Here is a 16168-nt window from a genome sequence, read left to right as displayed (position 1 = left end):
GAACAGGCAAGGGTAGCCGGGGAGGCGGGTGGGCGTGTGTAACTCTGCAGCTCTACATGCCAAGAACAGATGCATACTGGTAAGTAGCATTTTCCGTTCGAGGCATATGAGCTGCAGATTACACACTTTGCATAGATTGTGTAGCAGTACCCACTCTTAGCGGCGATCACCCCTATCTGTTGCAGTAGTTTGAAATAATGTTTTGAGAACTGCCTGGCCCACATTAGCTTGTTGTTTGGTTTGCACATCTACACAATAGTGTTTTGTGAATGTGTGCGGTGTAGACCATGTAGCTGATCTGCAGATGTCATCTAGGGGAATGTTCCCTAAAAATGCCATTGAAGCCCCTATTTTCCTTGTAGAGTGGGCTTTAGGAGGAACAGATAACATACGTTTAGCTTTGTGGTAACAAATCTGTATGCGTTTGACAATCCATCTAGCTATCCCAGATTTTGAAGTGGGATTTCCCTAATGTGGTGGTGAGAAAGACACAAAAAGTTGTTTGGTCTTACGAAAGGGTTGTGTTCTCTCGATGTAGTATAGCAATGCTCTTTTGACATCTAGGGTATGAAGAGCTCTTTCTGCTACTGTCTGTGGATGCGAGAAGAAAACGGTCAGTTCCACAGATTGATTGAGGTGGAAGGGAGAAATGACTTTGGGCAGGAATTTGGGATTAGTACGGAGAACGACCTTATTATGATGCATTTGCAAGAAGGGTTCTTGAATGGTTAGTGCTTGTAGTTCACTAATTCTCCGCAGAGAAGTAATAGCTACTAGGAATGCAACCTTCCATCTTAAAAATTGTAGTTCACATTTATGTTAGGTCCCATTAGCCGTGTGAGAACAATGTTTAAATTCCACACAGGTGAAGGTGGTACTCTGGGAGGAATTATTCTCTTAAGGTCTTCCATAAAGGCTATAATGGCAGGCACTCTGAACAGAGATAGATGTTGTCTGTTTTGCAGATATGCTGCTATTGCAGCAAGATGCAGCCTAATAGATGTGTAGGCTAAGTTACATCTTTGGAGGTGCAGTAAGTATCCTATGATGTGTTGAATAGACACGTCTAGGGGATTAATATTGTTGTTGTGACAATATATTACAAAGCGTTTCCACTTAGCTGCATAACATGCTCTAGTGGTTGGATGTCTAGCTTCTTTTATGACATTCATGCAGTCTGGAGGAAGGTTAAGATATCCAAATTCTAAGACCTCAGGAGCCAAATCGCTAGGTTGAGCTGAGCTGGGTCCGGGTGCCTGATCTCGCCATGGTTCTGTGTTAAAAGGTGTGGAGACAGGTATAATTTTTGGTGCGGTACTACAGACAGTTGTAGCAGTGTGGTGTACCACGGCTGTCCGGCCCACGTTAGAGCAACTAGGATGAGGGTCAGAGAATGCTGCTGTAGTTTGCGTACTACTAGTGGCACAAGTGGTAAAAGTGGAAAAGCGTATGCAAATCTGTTTGACCAGTTCATCCATATTGCATTGCCTTTGGACAGAGGGTGCGGATATCTGGCGGCAAAGCTTGGTTATTTGACGTTTTCGTGGGCGGCAAAGAGGTCTATCTGAGGTTGTCCCTACATCTGAAAGAATGGTTGAAGAACTTGCGTATGAAGTTCCCACTAGTGGGTCTGTTGTGTCTGACGACTTAACAGATCTGCTATGGTATTTTGTTCTCCTGGAAAATGCTGGGCTAGAAGGAATATGTTATGTGGTATAACCCACCTCCACATGTCCTGTGCTAGTTGAGAGAGTTGCAGGGAGAGTGTTCCGCCCTGTTTCTGTATGTAATACATGGCTGTCATATTGTCCGTGCGGACTAACACAGCTTTGTTTGCTACTTGCTTTTGGAAAGCTTTCAGTGCTAGGAATATAGCTAATAACTCCAGGTGATTGATATGGAGTAACTTTTGTTGTGGTGTCCACCTGCCTTGCATGGTGTGTTGTAGAAGGTGGGCTCCCCAGCCGGAGAGAGATGCGTCCACTGTCAAGACTATTTGAGGAACTGGCTCTAGGAACGGTCGTCCTTTGGAAAGGTTTTTGGTGTTCCAACACTGCAGAGAGCGATGAGCCAGACTGTATACCAACACTAGGTCTGTTAATTGACCTTGAGCCTGGTTCCATTGACGTGATAAGCACTCTTGAAGAGGATGCATTTGAAGTCTTGCATGGGGCACTATGAAAATGCAAGAGGCCATCATCCCTATAAGTTGCATGAACACTCGTGCTAGAAGGGAGTGTTATGGCTGATTTTTTTTTATAAGATGAGCTTGCATGCTGGCTATCCTCACTGGAGTGGGATAAGCTAGCGCTGTTGAGGGGTTTATTGTGGCACCGAGGTACTGTTGTACTTTGGATGGTTGCAGATGAGACTTGGTGTGGTTAATTGTGAACCCCAAGTTGTGTAGCAGTTGGATCGTGGCATGGGTGTGTTCCACACACTGATTGTATGAGCTGGCTTTTATGAGCCAGTCGTCGAGATACGGGAAGACATGGATGAGCTGTCTTCGTAAATGTGCAGCCACTACTGCTAGGCACTTGGTGAATACCCTTGGTGCTGTTGTGAATCCGAATAGGAGTACTTTGAATTGATAGTGCTGCCCGTCTATTACAAATCTGAGATACTTCCTGTGAGCTTTGTGAATGGGAATGTGGAAGTATGCGTCCTTGAGATCTAGAGTAGCAAGGAAGTCGTTTTGTAACAGGAGAGGAAGGACTTGTTGAAGTGTGACCATGTGAAAATGGTCTGACTGTATGCATATGCTTAGCGGTCTGAGGTTTAGAATAGACCTTAGAGAGCCGTCCTTCTTTGGGATAAGAAAGTATAAGGAGTAAACTCACTTGTTTTGTTGGTGCAGAGGAACTAGTTCTATTGCACTTTTTTCTAGCAAGGATATTACTTCTTGCTTTAGCAGCGATAGATACTCTTGTGACATTGGACGCTGTTTGGGTGGTATGTTTGGGGGGGTAGATGTTAGTTCTAGACAGTAACCTGATTGAATAATTTGTCGCTCCTACCGGTCTGATGTGATGTTGGTCCAGGCAGGAAGAAATTGTTGTAGGCTTCCCCCCCCCCCCACAGGAGTGGAATAGTGGGGGGGAAGCGGAGTAAAGTCATTGGGTAGGGGTGGAGGCAGAGCGGGAGTTGTTGGTTTTGCCCCTGCCCTTGTTGTTGTTACCCCTATAACCCCCTCTTTGGTAGCCCTTAGTGAATGTGGATTGACTAGGGGTTTTATAGGAAGTCTAGGGGCTATCAGAGGCGTAGCCTCTTGTGTTGACTCTATATGATGAGCGACGAAAAGAACATCTGGGAGCTTGCAATTGCAAGGCTCCCATAAATTTGGCTGTGTCCGTGTCTTTTTTCATTTTCTCTAAAGATACATCGACATAAGGGCCAAATAGGTGTTTCTCATCAAATGGCTGACTGAGGATGGAATTTTGTACTTCAGGTTTCAAACCTGAAATACGTAGCCAGGCATGCCTACGCAGAAGGACACTAGTATTAATTGCCCTTGAGGCAGTATCTGCGGCATCTAGGGCACAACGAATGGAAGTATTGGTGATATTTTTGCTTTCCTGTATGGGTTCATTGGCCCGGTTTTTATATTTATCTGGTAGATGCTGCATTATGGACTCTAGTTCATCATAATGTGCTTTGTCATGTCTTGCCAATAGCGCTTGAGGATTGGCAATGCGCCATATGTTAGCTGCCTGTGACACTGTGCGCTTACCAGAAGCGTCAAGGAGTTTAGATTCCTTATCTGGTGGGGAGGCCTCACCTGATTTTTGTGAATTAGCACGTTTACGTGAGTTAGATACTACTAAAGAATCTAGTGGTGCGGGACCTCTAATGTAAACGGGATCTGTAGGGTCAGCTTTGCATTTTTTCTCAATGCGAGGGTTGAGGACCCAAGCCCTGACAGGATCTTTAAATACCTCTGTTGCGTGCTTAATGACCCCTTTAAGCATTGGCAAAATGAAAGTGGACCTTTGTGTATTATCAAAAGGGTCCAATAGGAAATCTTCCACCACAGTATCGGTGTGCAAGTCCACCCCATGGTACTGGGTAGCTCTCTCTGGACTAGTAGGCTAAAACCTATAGTGTCCTCTGGTGGGGAAGGCCTGGAGGGATATACATCGTCTTGGGGGACATAAGGCACATCAGGGGTGTTATAATCATCCCATGGATTAGGTAACTGAGGTGGACTATTGGTCCCTACTGGGTCATGTGCACTCCCACCTGTGTCAGAGTCTGTATCTACATCATCATCTGGATTAGTGGAGGTGTAGGCGAATGATGTGGTGGAGGAGGTGTAGGAGTAGGAGGAGGAATAGTATGGGGAGGTGGTGGAGAAGGGACCCTCAATGGAGAGGTTGCAATGTCTCTTCTTTGGAGGAGGAGGTGCAGGCACCTCTAGTGGTCTCTTCTTGGAGCTAAGAGCTAGTTGGCCAGTCTTAGGATCCTTTACAAGAGTCTTTAGAGTAGGATCTGGTTTAAAAAGCTCTTCTGTGTAGGGCAGATCCTTCGGCGTCAAAGGTTTTGGTTCCAGAGTTTTTTTCGGCACCGACTCGGTAGCTGGTCTAGGGTCTTTTGGCATAAAAGTATGACCTTTTGACCTTTTGACATGTCTTTTACCGGAACGTGTTTTTTTGGTTCCAGGTGTTTTTTCGGCTCCGAAGCGTGTGAGTCGGGACCTTTAGGTGGTTTTTTTTTTTACTCAGCTCCGAGTGCGGTTTTGGCATCGATGAGCGGGTGCCAGTCTTCGGCGCCGAGTGCTTAGGTGTCGGAGCAGCAGTCGGCGTGGTTGAGGAAGATGGCTTCTTCTTCAGTGTCGGTATGGGATCGGCACCGGGAATAGGTTGACTCGAGCCCGAGCAGCCTGAAGGCTTAGCAGGCTTCTTTGCCGGGCCCGAAGGCAGGGCGTGGGAAGCAGTCTCTCGGTGCGCACCTGGGCCCAAAGGTGAGGATGTGACCGAAGCCTTTTTTGAGGTTGTCGAGGAAGGATTGGGGTCGACGGTCTTACTTACGACCCGTTGAGCTGGAGTGATGTCCTTGACGTCTGAGTCTTCGGCATCAGAGTAGCTGGCACTTTCTTCGGCCCGCTGGTGTTCCGGCACGTCGACGCCCTCTTCAAAGATGTCGTTGGGGATCGAAGCTGACGAGCGAGCCATAGTTCTTCGAGCTAGTCTGTCCCGAATTGTCTTTTTGGAGCGGAACGAGGCACAAGCGGAACAGTCTTTGGCCTCGTGCTCCGATGAGAGCCAAAGGTTGCACACCTCATATAGATCTGTGTGGGGAAACTTCAACCCACATCAAGGACACTTCTTGAATGGAGTCCTTTCCATGAGCCAGAGAGTAAGGCCCATGTAGGCCCGAAGGCCTTCATCGACGACAGGAATCGAAGACTTCGAAGTGGTGAAGAATCGCGTTGATGGGGAGCGCGATAGAAACAATACTGTTGAACTGGGTGAGGGATGCGCGCCGAAGGAAATTCGGTTCCAAACCGGAGCGCAGGAAACACATCCGAGCCCGATAGCGGGAAAAACAATCTGAGGATGGAGCCGATGCCCATGCGCAATGTGGTCCATATGAGGAGTCACCTATCTCGTGACTTCCAAAGAACTTTTCAGGACAAAAACAAACTACAAACATCCAGGCCCAACACTAGGTGGCGATCTATGCACAGTGTGTAATCTGCAGCTCATTGCTGTTTTCCTCAGGTTTTAGCTCAAAAGAAGTGGGCTGTGAAACAGGCTGGAATATTGTGGGACGAATCGATTCCCTGTTGCAGTGAAATAACCCAAAGGCTGCGGTGAACCGCCTCTTCTTTCTGAAACAAGCATTTTCTAGTATCTTTTTCTAGCAAAGTGCACTAATGTTCTATGGGAAGGTTTGCCAGAAGAGACCAGACAGTCTGGACTCTCCACTGACAGGAATGCCTCGCTCCATTTCCCTTTGCAACCTTCCTGATAAGGAGTTCTGTATCAGGCTAAAAGAAATTCCCAGGAACAGTCATGGTAAACCAGGATCCATGCTGTTCCCAGACTATCTTATAATTTATTCTTAGCAGAGCAAGCTCAGGTTTATCAACACAAATTGGGAGCTCCTTGCTTCTTGTGCTTTCACAGGAGTGACAAAAGGCTTAGTTGGTCATGGGGCAATAAACAGATGCTAAACTCTCTTCTTGTCCCCTATAATGATGTCCTTACGGATCCAGGACCCTGTGCCATTACATGAAAGCCTGCAAGGGATTGAATGCGCCCACTAGAGTGCATCTTCACCTGTGCACACAAGCGCTTAAGTGCAGCAACATACTACATATGACAGGCCCCATAAGGGCATTAGTGTAACAAAGAGATGCAAAGCCTATATACGTGGCAGCATGCAGGTGGTGCTTGATACAACTTCTATTTCAAGTATTTCTTTCTTTACCCCTAAGAGACTTAAACAAAAATGGGGCAAGGTAGGGAAGTGATAAGTGGGAAAGAGTTGTATTCTCATGCTATATCTACTGTGATTGCGTACCATATCAAAGAAGTCACTTCCCTTGAATAAAGGGGTTTACATTATTCACTCAAGGTCCCAACTCATGAAGGTACCTCTTCCCTCTTCAGTAAACAGAAAACAAACTACTTATAAAATACTTGCTATATTTGTTAATATCCTCAAAAGTATATATCAGTATAAAAGGCAGTCCAATTTATGAAGATGCATATAAAATGTAAAACATTAAAACAAATATAAAATTATAAATGCAGCTGTAAAAATATACTCACACCAGATGCAATCAGAGTGTGCAAAACAGCCAACAGGTCGTCGAAAAATTCCACATTTATAAGATGAGCAAACCTAAAATCAGATTTGTACAACAGCTTGTTAGTTATCCGGATCTAGCTTAAAGAACAGCTTTAATCTACACCAACCTAAGGGCACACACAAAAATAGTCAGAAGGTGAAACACATTTAGGAAATGTTGAGATGCACTGAAAGATTTGTACCCTACCGGGTGACTGATGCATATTAATCAACTTACTGATTGGTTAATGGGGATGACAGTGAGTGGGCATATACATTTCAATTAAATATGCGATGCCACACTTTTGAAATATGTGCATTCAAGAGGAGACGCATGTAATGATACCGGATTGAACTGCAGTGCCCAATTGTAGATAAGGGGCAAAAGGAGAAAAGATATACATGTCTTATTGTATCATATTTTATTTCAGGACATATAATTCAATACACACTGCTGAAGCAAGCTTCAGATCCTATGCAGACTTGAATACTCAAATCTGCACCAGTGCATGGCACCTTTGCTTGGATATCTGCATGGACACATATGAAAAACAACATTTGAACCAACCTGAGCAATGATTGAATTTTAGCACTGGCGGGTCTGTGCAAGACAGCTGCGTACAGGCGCAAGTTAGTAACGTGGCTGTAAGAGTTCATGCTGTTGTCAATCATTATTTTACAGAAGGGGGAGGGAAGTATTAAAAGCAAGAACAATGGTATGATATCAGAGAGGAGTAATACAAAGCAACACAAATCATTTTAAATTGAATTTTTGTTTTATATTGCCAGACAGGAGAAACAGAGGAAGATGTTACAATAATAGTTTAATAATGAAATATTTTGATTTGGAATGTTTTGTAATGGGACTGCTTTACAATCTGCCATCTACATTTCTTAAGTAATATGATTTAAAATGATATTTTCGGTCTGGTGACCATGGCTAATAAGAGAACATGGTGTTTCAAAGTTGTTTCCCATCTTGCACTACTGGAGCAGTGAGTACTCATATCTTTCGACACATTTAAGTGAGCAAACCCCTTTTTGAAGATTGCACAGTTGTCAAAGACACCAGTCAGGTCAAATCCAACCATTCAAAGTTGTAGACAGTATTTTCCAAATGCTTAGCTCTAAGGGTTGACTAGTCGTCCTTAGCAGACAAAGTGGAGAGTGGTGCACATGACATGTGGATTTTAAATTCCCTTAGTTTTGTGAAGTCATCACAAGATCACAGAACCTCGGCATGTCGTCATATAAAGCTTCCTTTATACTACAGTCAACCACTGAGTTTACTAAAACTTTGCATAACTCATTTGCACAGCGATCTAGATTGTGACAAGGCTAACCTGTGGGCACTGGTTCATAAGTTCTCACTTTTCTGGCATCTTAGGTTTGCAGTGTTCTGTACCACCCAATAAACCTTTTCTAGCAGAGATTATTAGGACTCTCTATAAGACAGTTTTGCAGTAGAGCAGTTAGTTTCATAAAAAAAGTTCATACTTTGCAAGTCCTTCCAAGACAGCAGGCAGGAGAAGAGACTTCTGTGCTCGCTTCAATATTCTGAAGTAGGTTAAAAACACGATGTTCAGCGTCTCTGTATGCTATAACGAAAATACCAAGCGTTAATTTTTAGAATGTAGTAGTACAATCATCATTCATAAAAATGAAACAAATATTGCTAGTGTTTCAAGCTAAAATGTTCACATTGGAGATATTGTAGTAATATTTAAATTTCTTTCTTTCCATCGCACAAACAGGCTAGGGTAGAACAAACAGCAATGTAGCACGTATACAGCAAAAACTTTAAAGAGATATACCTACATTTATAATATTAGACTTGTTTTAAAAGGGACAGGTAATTCCTGATATACTATTTGACAAATACTTTTTGCTGCATTTCTGATATATCGTATCGGTGAAGTCTGTAAAGAACTTATGATAACAAAGCCAAATAGCAGGCAGGGCTCTTGCATGGACCTGAAAGACCCCGTAAGTCAAAATGCCTTTGGAGTAACGAGGACTGATCCCTTGGATATCAAGCAAGACTTTGTTTATGTTGGATCAGTTTACTTATGTAGTTTACTTATGTAGCCACAATGCTTATAACATTTGAATTCCATCATTTTGGATCATTTGACTTGAATAACAGAGCTATTCATCGTCCCCTAGTTGCAAAGAAATAGTATCTAAAAGGAATGAGGCAACAACTCTATCATTCTGAAAGGATAGTCTATTCGTATTTTATTCTTCATACAGCGGGAAAAATTTGAAAATGTATGTTTTTCAGGTCTTTCTCACACATACCTTTAAACAATGAGATTGTAGGAAAAATATTAGCTCCATTTTTGACAGTTACCCCACCATGGAATTTTGGCTGAGCTAGGCATCAATATGTTTTAGTTACATGATGTACACAGGTAGCTTGTACATAAGACTGGCACTTTCTAGTGCTGTATGATCTCATTGTGAAACCACAACCAAACCCCAGAGTCACAGGAATGATCTGCAGTGGATTAACAAAGTATATACTTTTAAAAATGGAAGATGATATAGTTAAGGATGTACAAAGCTTTTTTTCTATACAAAATCACAAAGCTTCCTTTTAAGCATTACAATCTTTGTGATCTTCACACAGCTTCCAAAGCTTAAGAAAACCTATGGAGGAAATTAATTTTTAAAAGTGAAAAATGTTTCCTTTTATTGGTTTTCTTAATATTGCAAATATCATGGAGTTTACAAATAAAAAAATAAATAGTGGGGGAATGCCCTCAAGCTTGTAGAAAATATTAAGTGCAAAAAATAATACTTTAAGCAGGTCCATTCTCCTGAATTTTGCCATTAGTGATTTTGCTACCCTGTCCAGTAGTTTGTTGGTGGTTGCAGTAGCCTTACCGTTACATCATTGGGTTTCAGTTCAGAAGAACAGTTGAATTTGGCATGATCCTCAGTGGAGGGAAGGGGTAGGGAGAAGGAAGTGCAGGTTTTTGGTTGAATTTACAGTTCATAGCCAGAGGAATGTTGTCTTCAATGCTTTGTGAAAGGTTTGTAAGGTGCAACAGGCTCACTACAGAGACTAGGCTATGACCCATGATGATTTTACCGGATTGCCTGACTTCCCACAATTTAAATTGATAGTTGGTGCCTCTATATGCATGTGGAGAGGCGTTCGGGGCAGACACAGTGTGCTCTGCTCTTCCAAGGTTCTGCAAACCTTTTTGGGATCCTCTTTATAACACAATCTCAGGTTAGGAAGCCTTTAAGCCTGGACATAATAAATGTAGCCAACCTTTTAAATGACAAAGAGAAGCAGCAAAAGTGACCATGCAGGGCTGACCATATGTGTGATCACAGTTGATACAGGTTTGGTGCAAAAAACTCAGAATTGTTACATCTTAGATAGAAATTACTAGATTCCCTGGAGGTTGGTGTCTTACAAGCTTTTAAACGCTAGAATGTGTGTCAGTAGGATTTTTATTTCAGGGTAAAGGAGTGCAAATTAGCACCATGTGTTAGTAAGATTGTGACTGCAACTCTATTCGCAAATGCACATGTAAAGCATGGCAACAGATATTACATAGATTGCTGGTAAAAAAGCAACGTTGGCACACTGTAAACCAATAAGCAGATTTGATGTCTTCCTACTAAATTACCTTTCTACTGAACTCCTCTCTGAGGATTATGGAGGGACACAGCATATATCTTGAATTTACAACACTGAGCAATGTGTGGAGTTGTTCGATACAGATGTGGAAAATGCTAGAGGCAGGAAGGTCTGTATTCTGTTGACAGCATGTGGGAAGTGGCCTTTGTGAAGGATACCTGTGAGTTTATCTGCTCTCTTAGTTGCAGACTGTCTAATTATCTTGGCTGACAGGAGTACAATTTAAGAAATGGAATCAACAAATGTATGGAAATAACACTACAAAAAATGTAAAGATTGGACATGAAAATGATTAAGTCACAAAACAGTTCTGACAACAAATAATTTATTTATGGTCTTAGAGAGAAAATGCAAAATGCTGCTGCAAACTTACAATGGAAATTAAATAGGTTCTTTATTTGCAGCTCAACAACTACTTAACCCTACATTCTCAGAATAGGTCTTTCTTCATATAAGACAAAAAGCTAAAACTTTAAATTGATACCTGAAGTGGGGGGGGGCATACTCAACTGAGTATCTTTAATTTAAGGGCCCTGTGGAAAGCCAGTCCTACACATGGTGCTGTATCAGTAACTGACAGAAAACAAAACATTGCAGCTTTCAAAAAATTAATTTTACTTGAACCCAGGCTGAGCATCGAGACCTTCCTAGCTCATTATTTCCGCAAAGTGACTCCACAAGAACAAATTGTTTATCCAGTTAAGTCTGACAGACATTCAAAACTCTCCAGTCTCCTAGAGCAGCTAAATTAAAAGTAACAGGTCAATACTGCAAGGCAAAGCAGGAAGGTTCTTCCATCTTAACATCCCAAAACAACTCTGTTATCCAATTGGCTGGTACTGAAAGTAAAGTTACTTACCTGTAATCCTACTTCTCTCTCACAAGCATTCTTTCTGAAACCAGAAACAGTAGAATATCTCTGCGCATGTGCATGATTCCCAGAACTCAGTATTTTCAAAATCAATGTTTAGGTACAAAAAGCACGCCTTGTACAAGAGCCAATATTTTAAACATTGGTTTTGATTTTTCAAACGCTGACTTAAACCCGTTTGAAAAATCCTAGGTAAAGGGAAAATGTAGCCTCCAATAGGCTAAGAACACAGTGCTAATCTGACATTGCCCAGTTAAGGATTTCTAAGGGAGTCAGCCTTTCCATAATGCAGTGCAGACTCAATGAGGCACTTATTTTTTGAGCAACTACAGTAGAAAAATCCTCTTTTACCCAGTTCTTGCCAACACATTTGATATATTCTGGAGGCAGGCAGGTTATTTATGGACTGAGAGAATTAGGATTACAGGTAAGCAACCTTTCCTTTTCTGTCATGGGATTCTCTTTGTTAACCGTAAAGAGTAGAACAGAATACCAAGCTACCATATGCACAACTGTAGGGAGGGTCTGAAGGTAAAGAGGGCAAAACAAACTTTCTAGATAAATACATTGTAAATAAATGACTGTTTACTCGTTGCCTCCTTGTCTTACCTCCATGGAGAAAGGGAAAGCTGAGAAGAATGAAACCTGACTTTGTAACCAGACTTCATAGTTTTTTTTGTTTGAGGTGCTCCGACAGGTGGGAAATGGTTGGTATATTTTCCCCCCCAACTAGGTGCTCCTCGGTTCTAGCATAGATTGGGCGTCATTGTCTCACCAGAGAAGCCTTTCTTACCACTGCGGATGTATATTCCTTTGCACATTTGATTTTATTTGTGGAAAAATAGTCTTTGCTGTGGTTATAGGTGCTCCTGCAGTTGCTTTTTCCAGAAAGTCTGTATGGGGAATAACGAGGGAGGAGATGGAAAAGGGCTAATTCATTATTTTTTGCTGGCTCAGAGAGTCGAAGATGTTAAACTTAACCCAGATGAATGTCTCACGGAAAGGCCATGGAAGGCCTCTCAAGCAGCTAGGTCAGTCGAATTTTTATAGGAATGATGGTCTGATCTAGAAGCAACATGTCGTCCTTTAGAATTTCAGATTTTTTTCAGTTCTGCCTTGGAAGTCTGTCAAAAACATCCTCTCAATAAGGCTGTATAATTAGCAACCTTTAACCCCTTCTGCGCTCATGACGAGCTCAGCTCGTCATGAGTTACGCCTCTCGTACACTCATGACGAGCTGAGCTCGTCATGTAACGCAGGTTTTTCAAAAACCCTGCGCACAGCGGGAAAACCGCTAGCGCGCATGTGGTTAAAAGTGTAGCAGGTAACGTTCAGACTTTCCTTTTTACTGCATATATTTGCTTGGTTTTTCGAGAGGAGCAGTAGGGGTGGAGGCTACCACGAAGTAGAGCTTCTTAGCTGCAGACACTGTTAGAGAATCAGGAGGAGAGTTAAATCATCCTGATTGGAGTCGCAAGAGCGCGTTTGTCAAGATGGCTGCCTCCTGCTAGTTCGCAGCGCTTGAGTAAAAAACTAAGTTAATTTATGCAGGTTTGAGGCAACTTTAGGCATTTTCATTGCCACGGCGAGTGCAAGCATCACGCCAGGATTCTGGGCCTTACCTTTTGAGTAATTGAGTCACGTTTGGCAGCAGTTAGGTAAGGTGAGCTGCTCTCCGGTTCTGCCTGTGCTTTCAAACGTGCACTTTCCTGTCGGAGGGTGGGAGCCAGTCCAGTAAAAGGCGCAGCTTCGGCCTAGACCACTCTCACAGCTGGCTATAGCTGCCGAACTCTGCATATCCAGGCAGCATTTTCTCCTTTTTCATTTCTTTTTCTTTTTCAACACCATATTTTTTCAGACTGCTATTTTTAAACAAATTTTTTTTTTCACATATGGGAAATAAGCAGTCTACTAACATGTCTACCAAAAGGAAACAAACTGTTTCTCCTCCTCCGGTCACATCAAAATTAGTGGATATGAACGAGCCCTCATTATCCACCTTATTGGAGGAATTACAAGCTGTACGTTCAAGTACTGATAACATTGCGACTGACATAAAAAATGTACGTAAAGATATGGCTGGTCTTTCCATGAAAGTGTCTGACAATGTTATTAAAATTCATTTTAGGTAGTTGCAAAGCAGATATTTGTTTTATACAGGAATCCCATATTGATGACAAAATCTTAGATTATATGAAAAAAAGTGGATTGATAATATTGTCTCTTCTCCTGCAAAAGGCAAAAAAATGGTGTCGCTATTCTTTTTGCAAAAAAATTACATTGCCAAATTTTGAGCAAAAGATCAGATACTGACGGGAGATATGCCATAGTTAAAATTAAAGTTCATGATTCAGTCATATTTGTACTAAATGTTTATGGTCCTACTGCGGATGCTCCTGCTTTTTGGTCTAATCTTACAACTGAAGTTCTAAAGTTGGGTAAAGTTCCTCTAATTGTTGGAGGTGATTTTAATGTTATATCTGATCCTTTATTAGATAAATTATCTCTTACTAAATTTCGTCCACCTAAGGTTTTTTTATGCTTTCAAATCATTTATTCAAACCACAAACTTAGTTGATATTTGGCGACTACACTTTCCTACAGAAAAAAGTTTCACATTCTTTTCTAATCCACATAATTCTTATTCTAGGCTTGATTATTTATTAGTCTCCAAACAAATTATCAACTCAGTGATTACTCCTATGATTGGTAACATTGACATTTCAGATCATGCTTTGATTTCTTTTGTTTTGAATTTAAATTCAACTTTTACAAAGCAATCTAGATGGCGAATGAATAATGGCATTGTTCTTAATGAACATAATAAACCTAAGCTCTTAAATGCCATTCATGATTATTTCCTTCTTAACCCTGAAGGTTAGACTAATATGGTTAATAGATAGGAAGCTTTTAAAGCTTATATTAGAGGTGTAACTATTTCTCTTATGGCCCACGAAAATAAAACCTTTAATGCAGAAATTACAAATTTAGAAAAGCAAATTGCAAAATTTAAGAGACTTTTTATTACGTCTAATGATCCTCAATATAGAGTCAAAATACAAAACTTTGATATGAATTTCACTCTATCCTTAGCAAAAGAGCTGGCATTCAGATTTCTAATTCTAAACCCAAATTTCATTTTAATGCCAACAGATCTGGAAGACTTTTAGCTAATTATTTGCGTATAAAAAAAGATACAACTAAAATAAATTCAAGTCCTACTGGTAAAATTGTTTTATCTCACAATGATATCGTTAATGAATTTTTGGATTTTTATTCTACTCTCTATAACAAACCCAATTTTAATGATGTCTCCTTAATTTATTATTTCTTAACTAAACGTGGATTACCCAAGATTTCTCAATCAGCTTAAATTAGGCCTGACTCAGGATGAAATTCTATCAGCCATAAAATCTCTTTAAAAAAATAAGTCTCCTGGTCCCGATGGTATTCCTGCTGAGTTTTACAAAGAATTTCAATTACAGCTTATTCCTTTTTAGTTCAACTTTTTACCTTTTTTGGTTCTACAGGAATTACCTCAGGTTCTTTTACTGAAATTATTGTACTTCTCAAAGCTGAAAAGGATCAAGTCAAGTCAAGTCAAAAACACTTTATTGGAATATTTTAAAATCATAAAAGTATGCTACAGAACCACTTTAAATCATACAGACAAATTATTAAAAACAAGTTAATAAGCTAAAAAGTTACTATTAAAAAGTAAAAAATTCATATAAAAACATCTTTACCATCATATTTACAGTAATAACAATCTTATAGACCCTTAACACTATACAGAATTTATAAAATGTGCAAACTAGAATATCTTTGCAGTTCTAAATACAAAAGTGCTAGCAGCCTGGGGAGAAAGTGCAAAACGTGCAATTCATGAGTTTGTTTTTTGCACATATCAGAATTACATAAACAGAGGCCAATTATTCAGTTTAAGCAATTAATTTACATTAATTATTTAACATTGATCTTGCTTGCTTTGATCGGATTGACATAGTCAAGAAATTGGCTACCCCATACATTACTACTGTAGTTTCCATGAGCTGCAGATACAATAAGGCTGGTCTAACCTGCATAAAATCTAAACCTCTCAGGATTGGTTTAATGTATCTCTCCCTCCCATTCTTATAAAAGGGGCAGAAAAACACAAAATGTAATATATCCTGATCTGAGAAGTGATTACATCTGCAGGGAGCATTTTCGTGAGGCTTGCACCATTTTTCAAATTCTCCTAACAGGAAATGTGCTTGGTTAAAACGAAATTTAGTGAGGACCCACCTATGAAAAGGTTTATTTACTATCGTCAAGTAAGATTGAATAGATAACGAAGCAATCATCATATAGTGGGCCCTGACAGTTGGTTTTAAGATTTCGCAAGCCTCTCTCTCTGCTTCCTTTTTCTCTATAAAGTTTTTCTTTACCCAGTCGATGTCCTCTCTCATTATGCTCTCGGGGTTTGTATATAGCTCCGGTCGGCCTAGGTATACTGCTGTGATTTTAATGTATTGTAGCCAACCGATCTTAGCCATGTTTTCCCTCCCCATACAATCCCTGATGATCACATGGTTTAAAATTAAAGCTGGATTAAGCCATATCCTAATCCACGACAGTAGTGGGGCCAGAGTCAATGAGTCTTCAATGTATCCTATCCCCAATTCCATGTGTACGGCAAAGGCTGGGGTGGATTTAGGAAGGCCCAGTAGGGATCACAAAAATAAATTCTCTTCTCTTTGTATATGGGTCAGATTTTTGTAACCCCATATCGCGGCCCCATACCTCACAATGGACAGAGTTTTGGCTTTATAGATTGCTAGTATAGCCTCAGGTGGCTTGCC

General features: G+C 40.9%; 1 protein-coding gene across 2 annotated transcripts in view; it reads right to left on the bottom strand.

Moving 5' to 3' along the window:
- Positions 1-16168, bottom strand: part of NOC3L (NOC3 like DNA replication regulator) — a 468680-nt gene that overhangs the window by 164590 nt on the left and 287922 nt on the right. For both annotated transcript variants that reach the window (XM_086922466.1, XM_086922467.1), the window contains exons 13-14: positions 8293-8393; positions 6777-6849 (exon numbers count right to left, since the gene is read on the bottom strand). In XM_086922466.1, coding sequence (XP_086778592.1) covers positions 6777-6849; positions 8293-8393 — 174 coding nt within the window. The remainder of the gene's footprint in view (positions 1-6776; positions 6850-8292; positions 8394-16168) is intronic.

The sequence above is a fragment of the Lissotriton vulgaris genome, chromosome 5 (assembly GCF_964263255.1).
Source record: "Lissotriton vulgaris chromosome 5, aLisVul1.2, whole genome shotgun sequence".
Taxonomy (NCBI): Eukaryota; Metazoa; Chordata; class Amphibia; order Caudata; family Salamandridae; genus Lissotriton; species Lissotriton vulgaris.
This window is presented reverse-complemented; position numbering and strand designations above follow the sequence as displayed.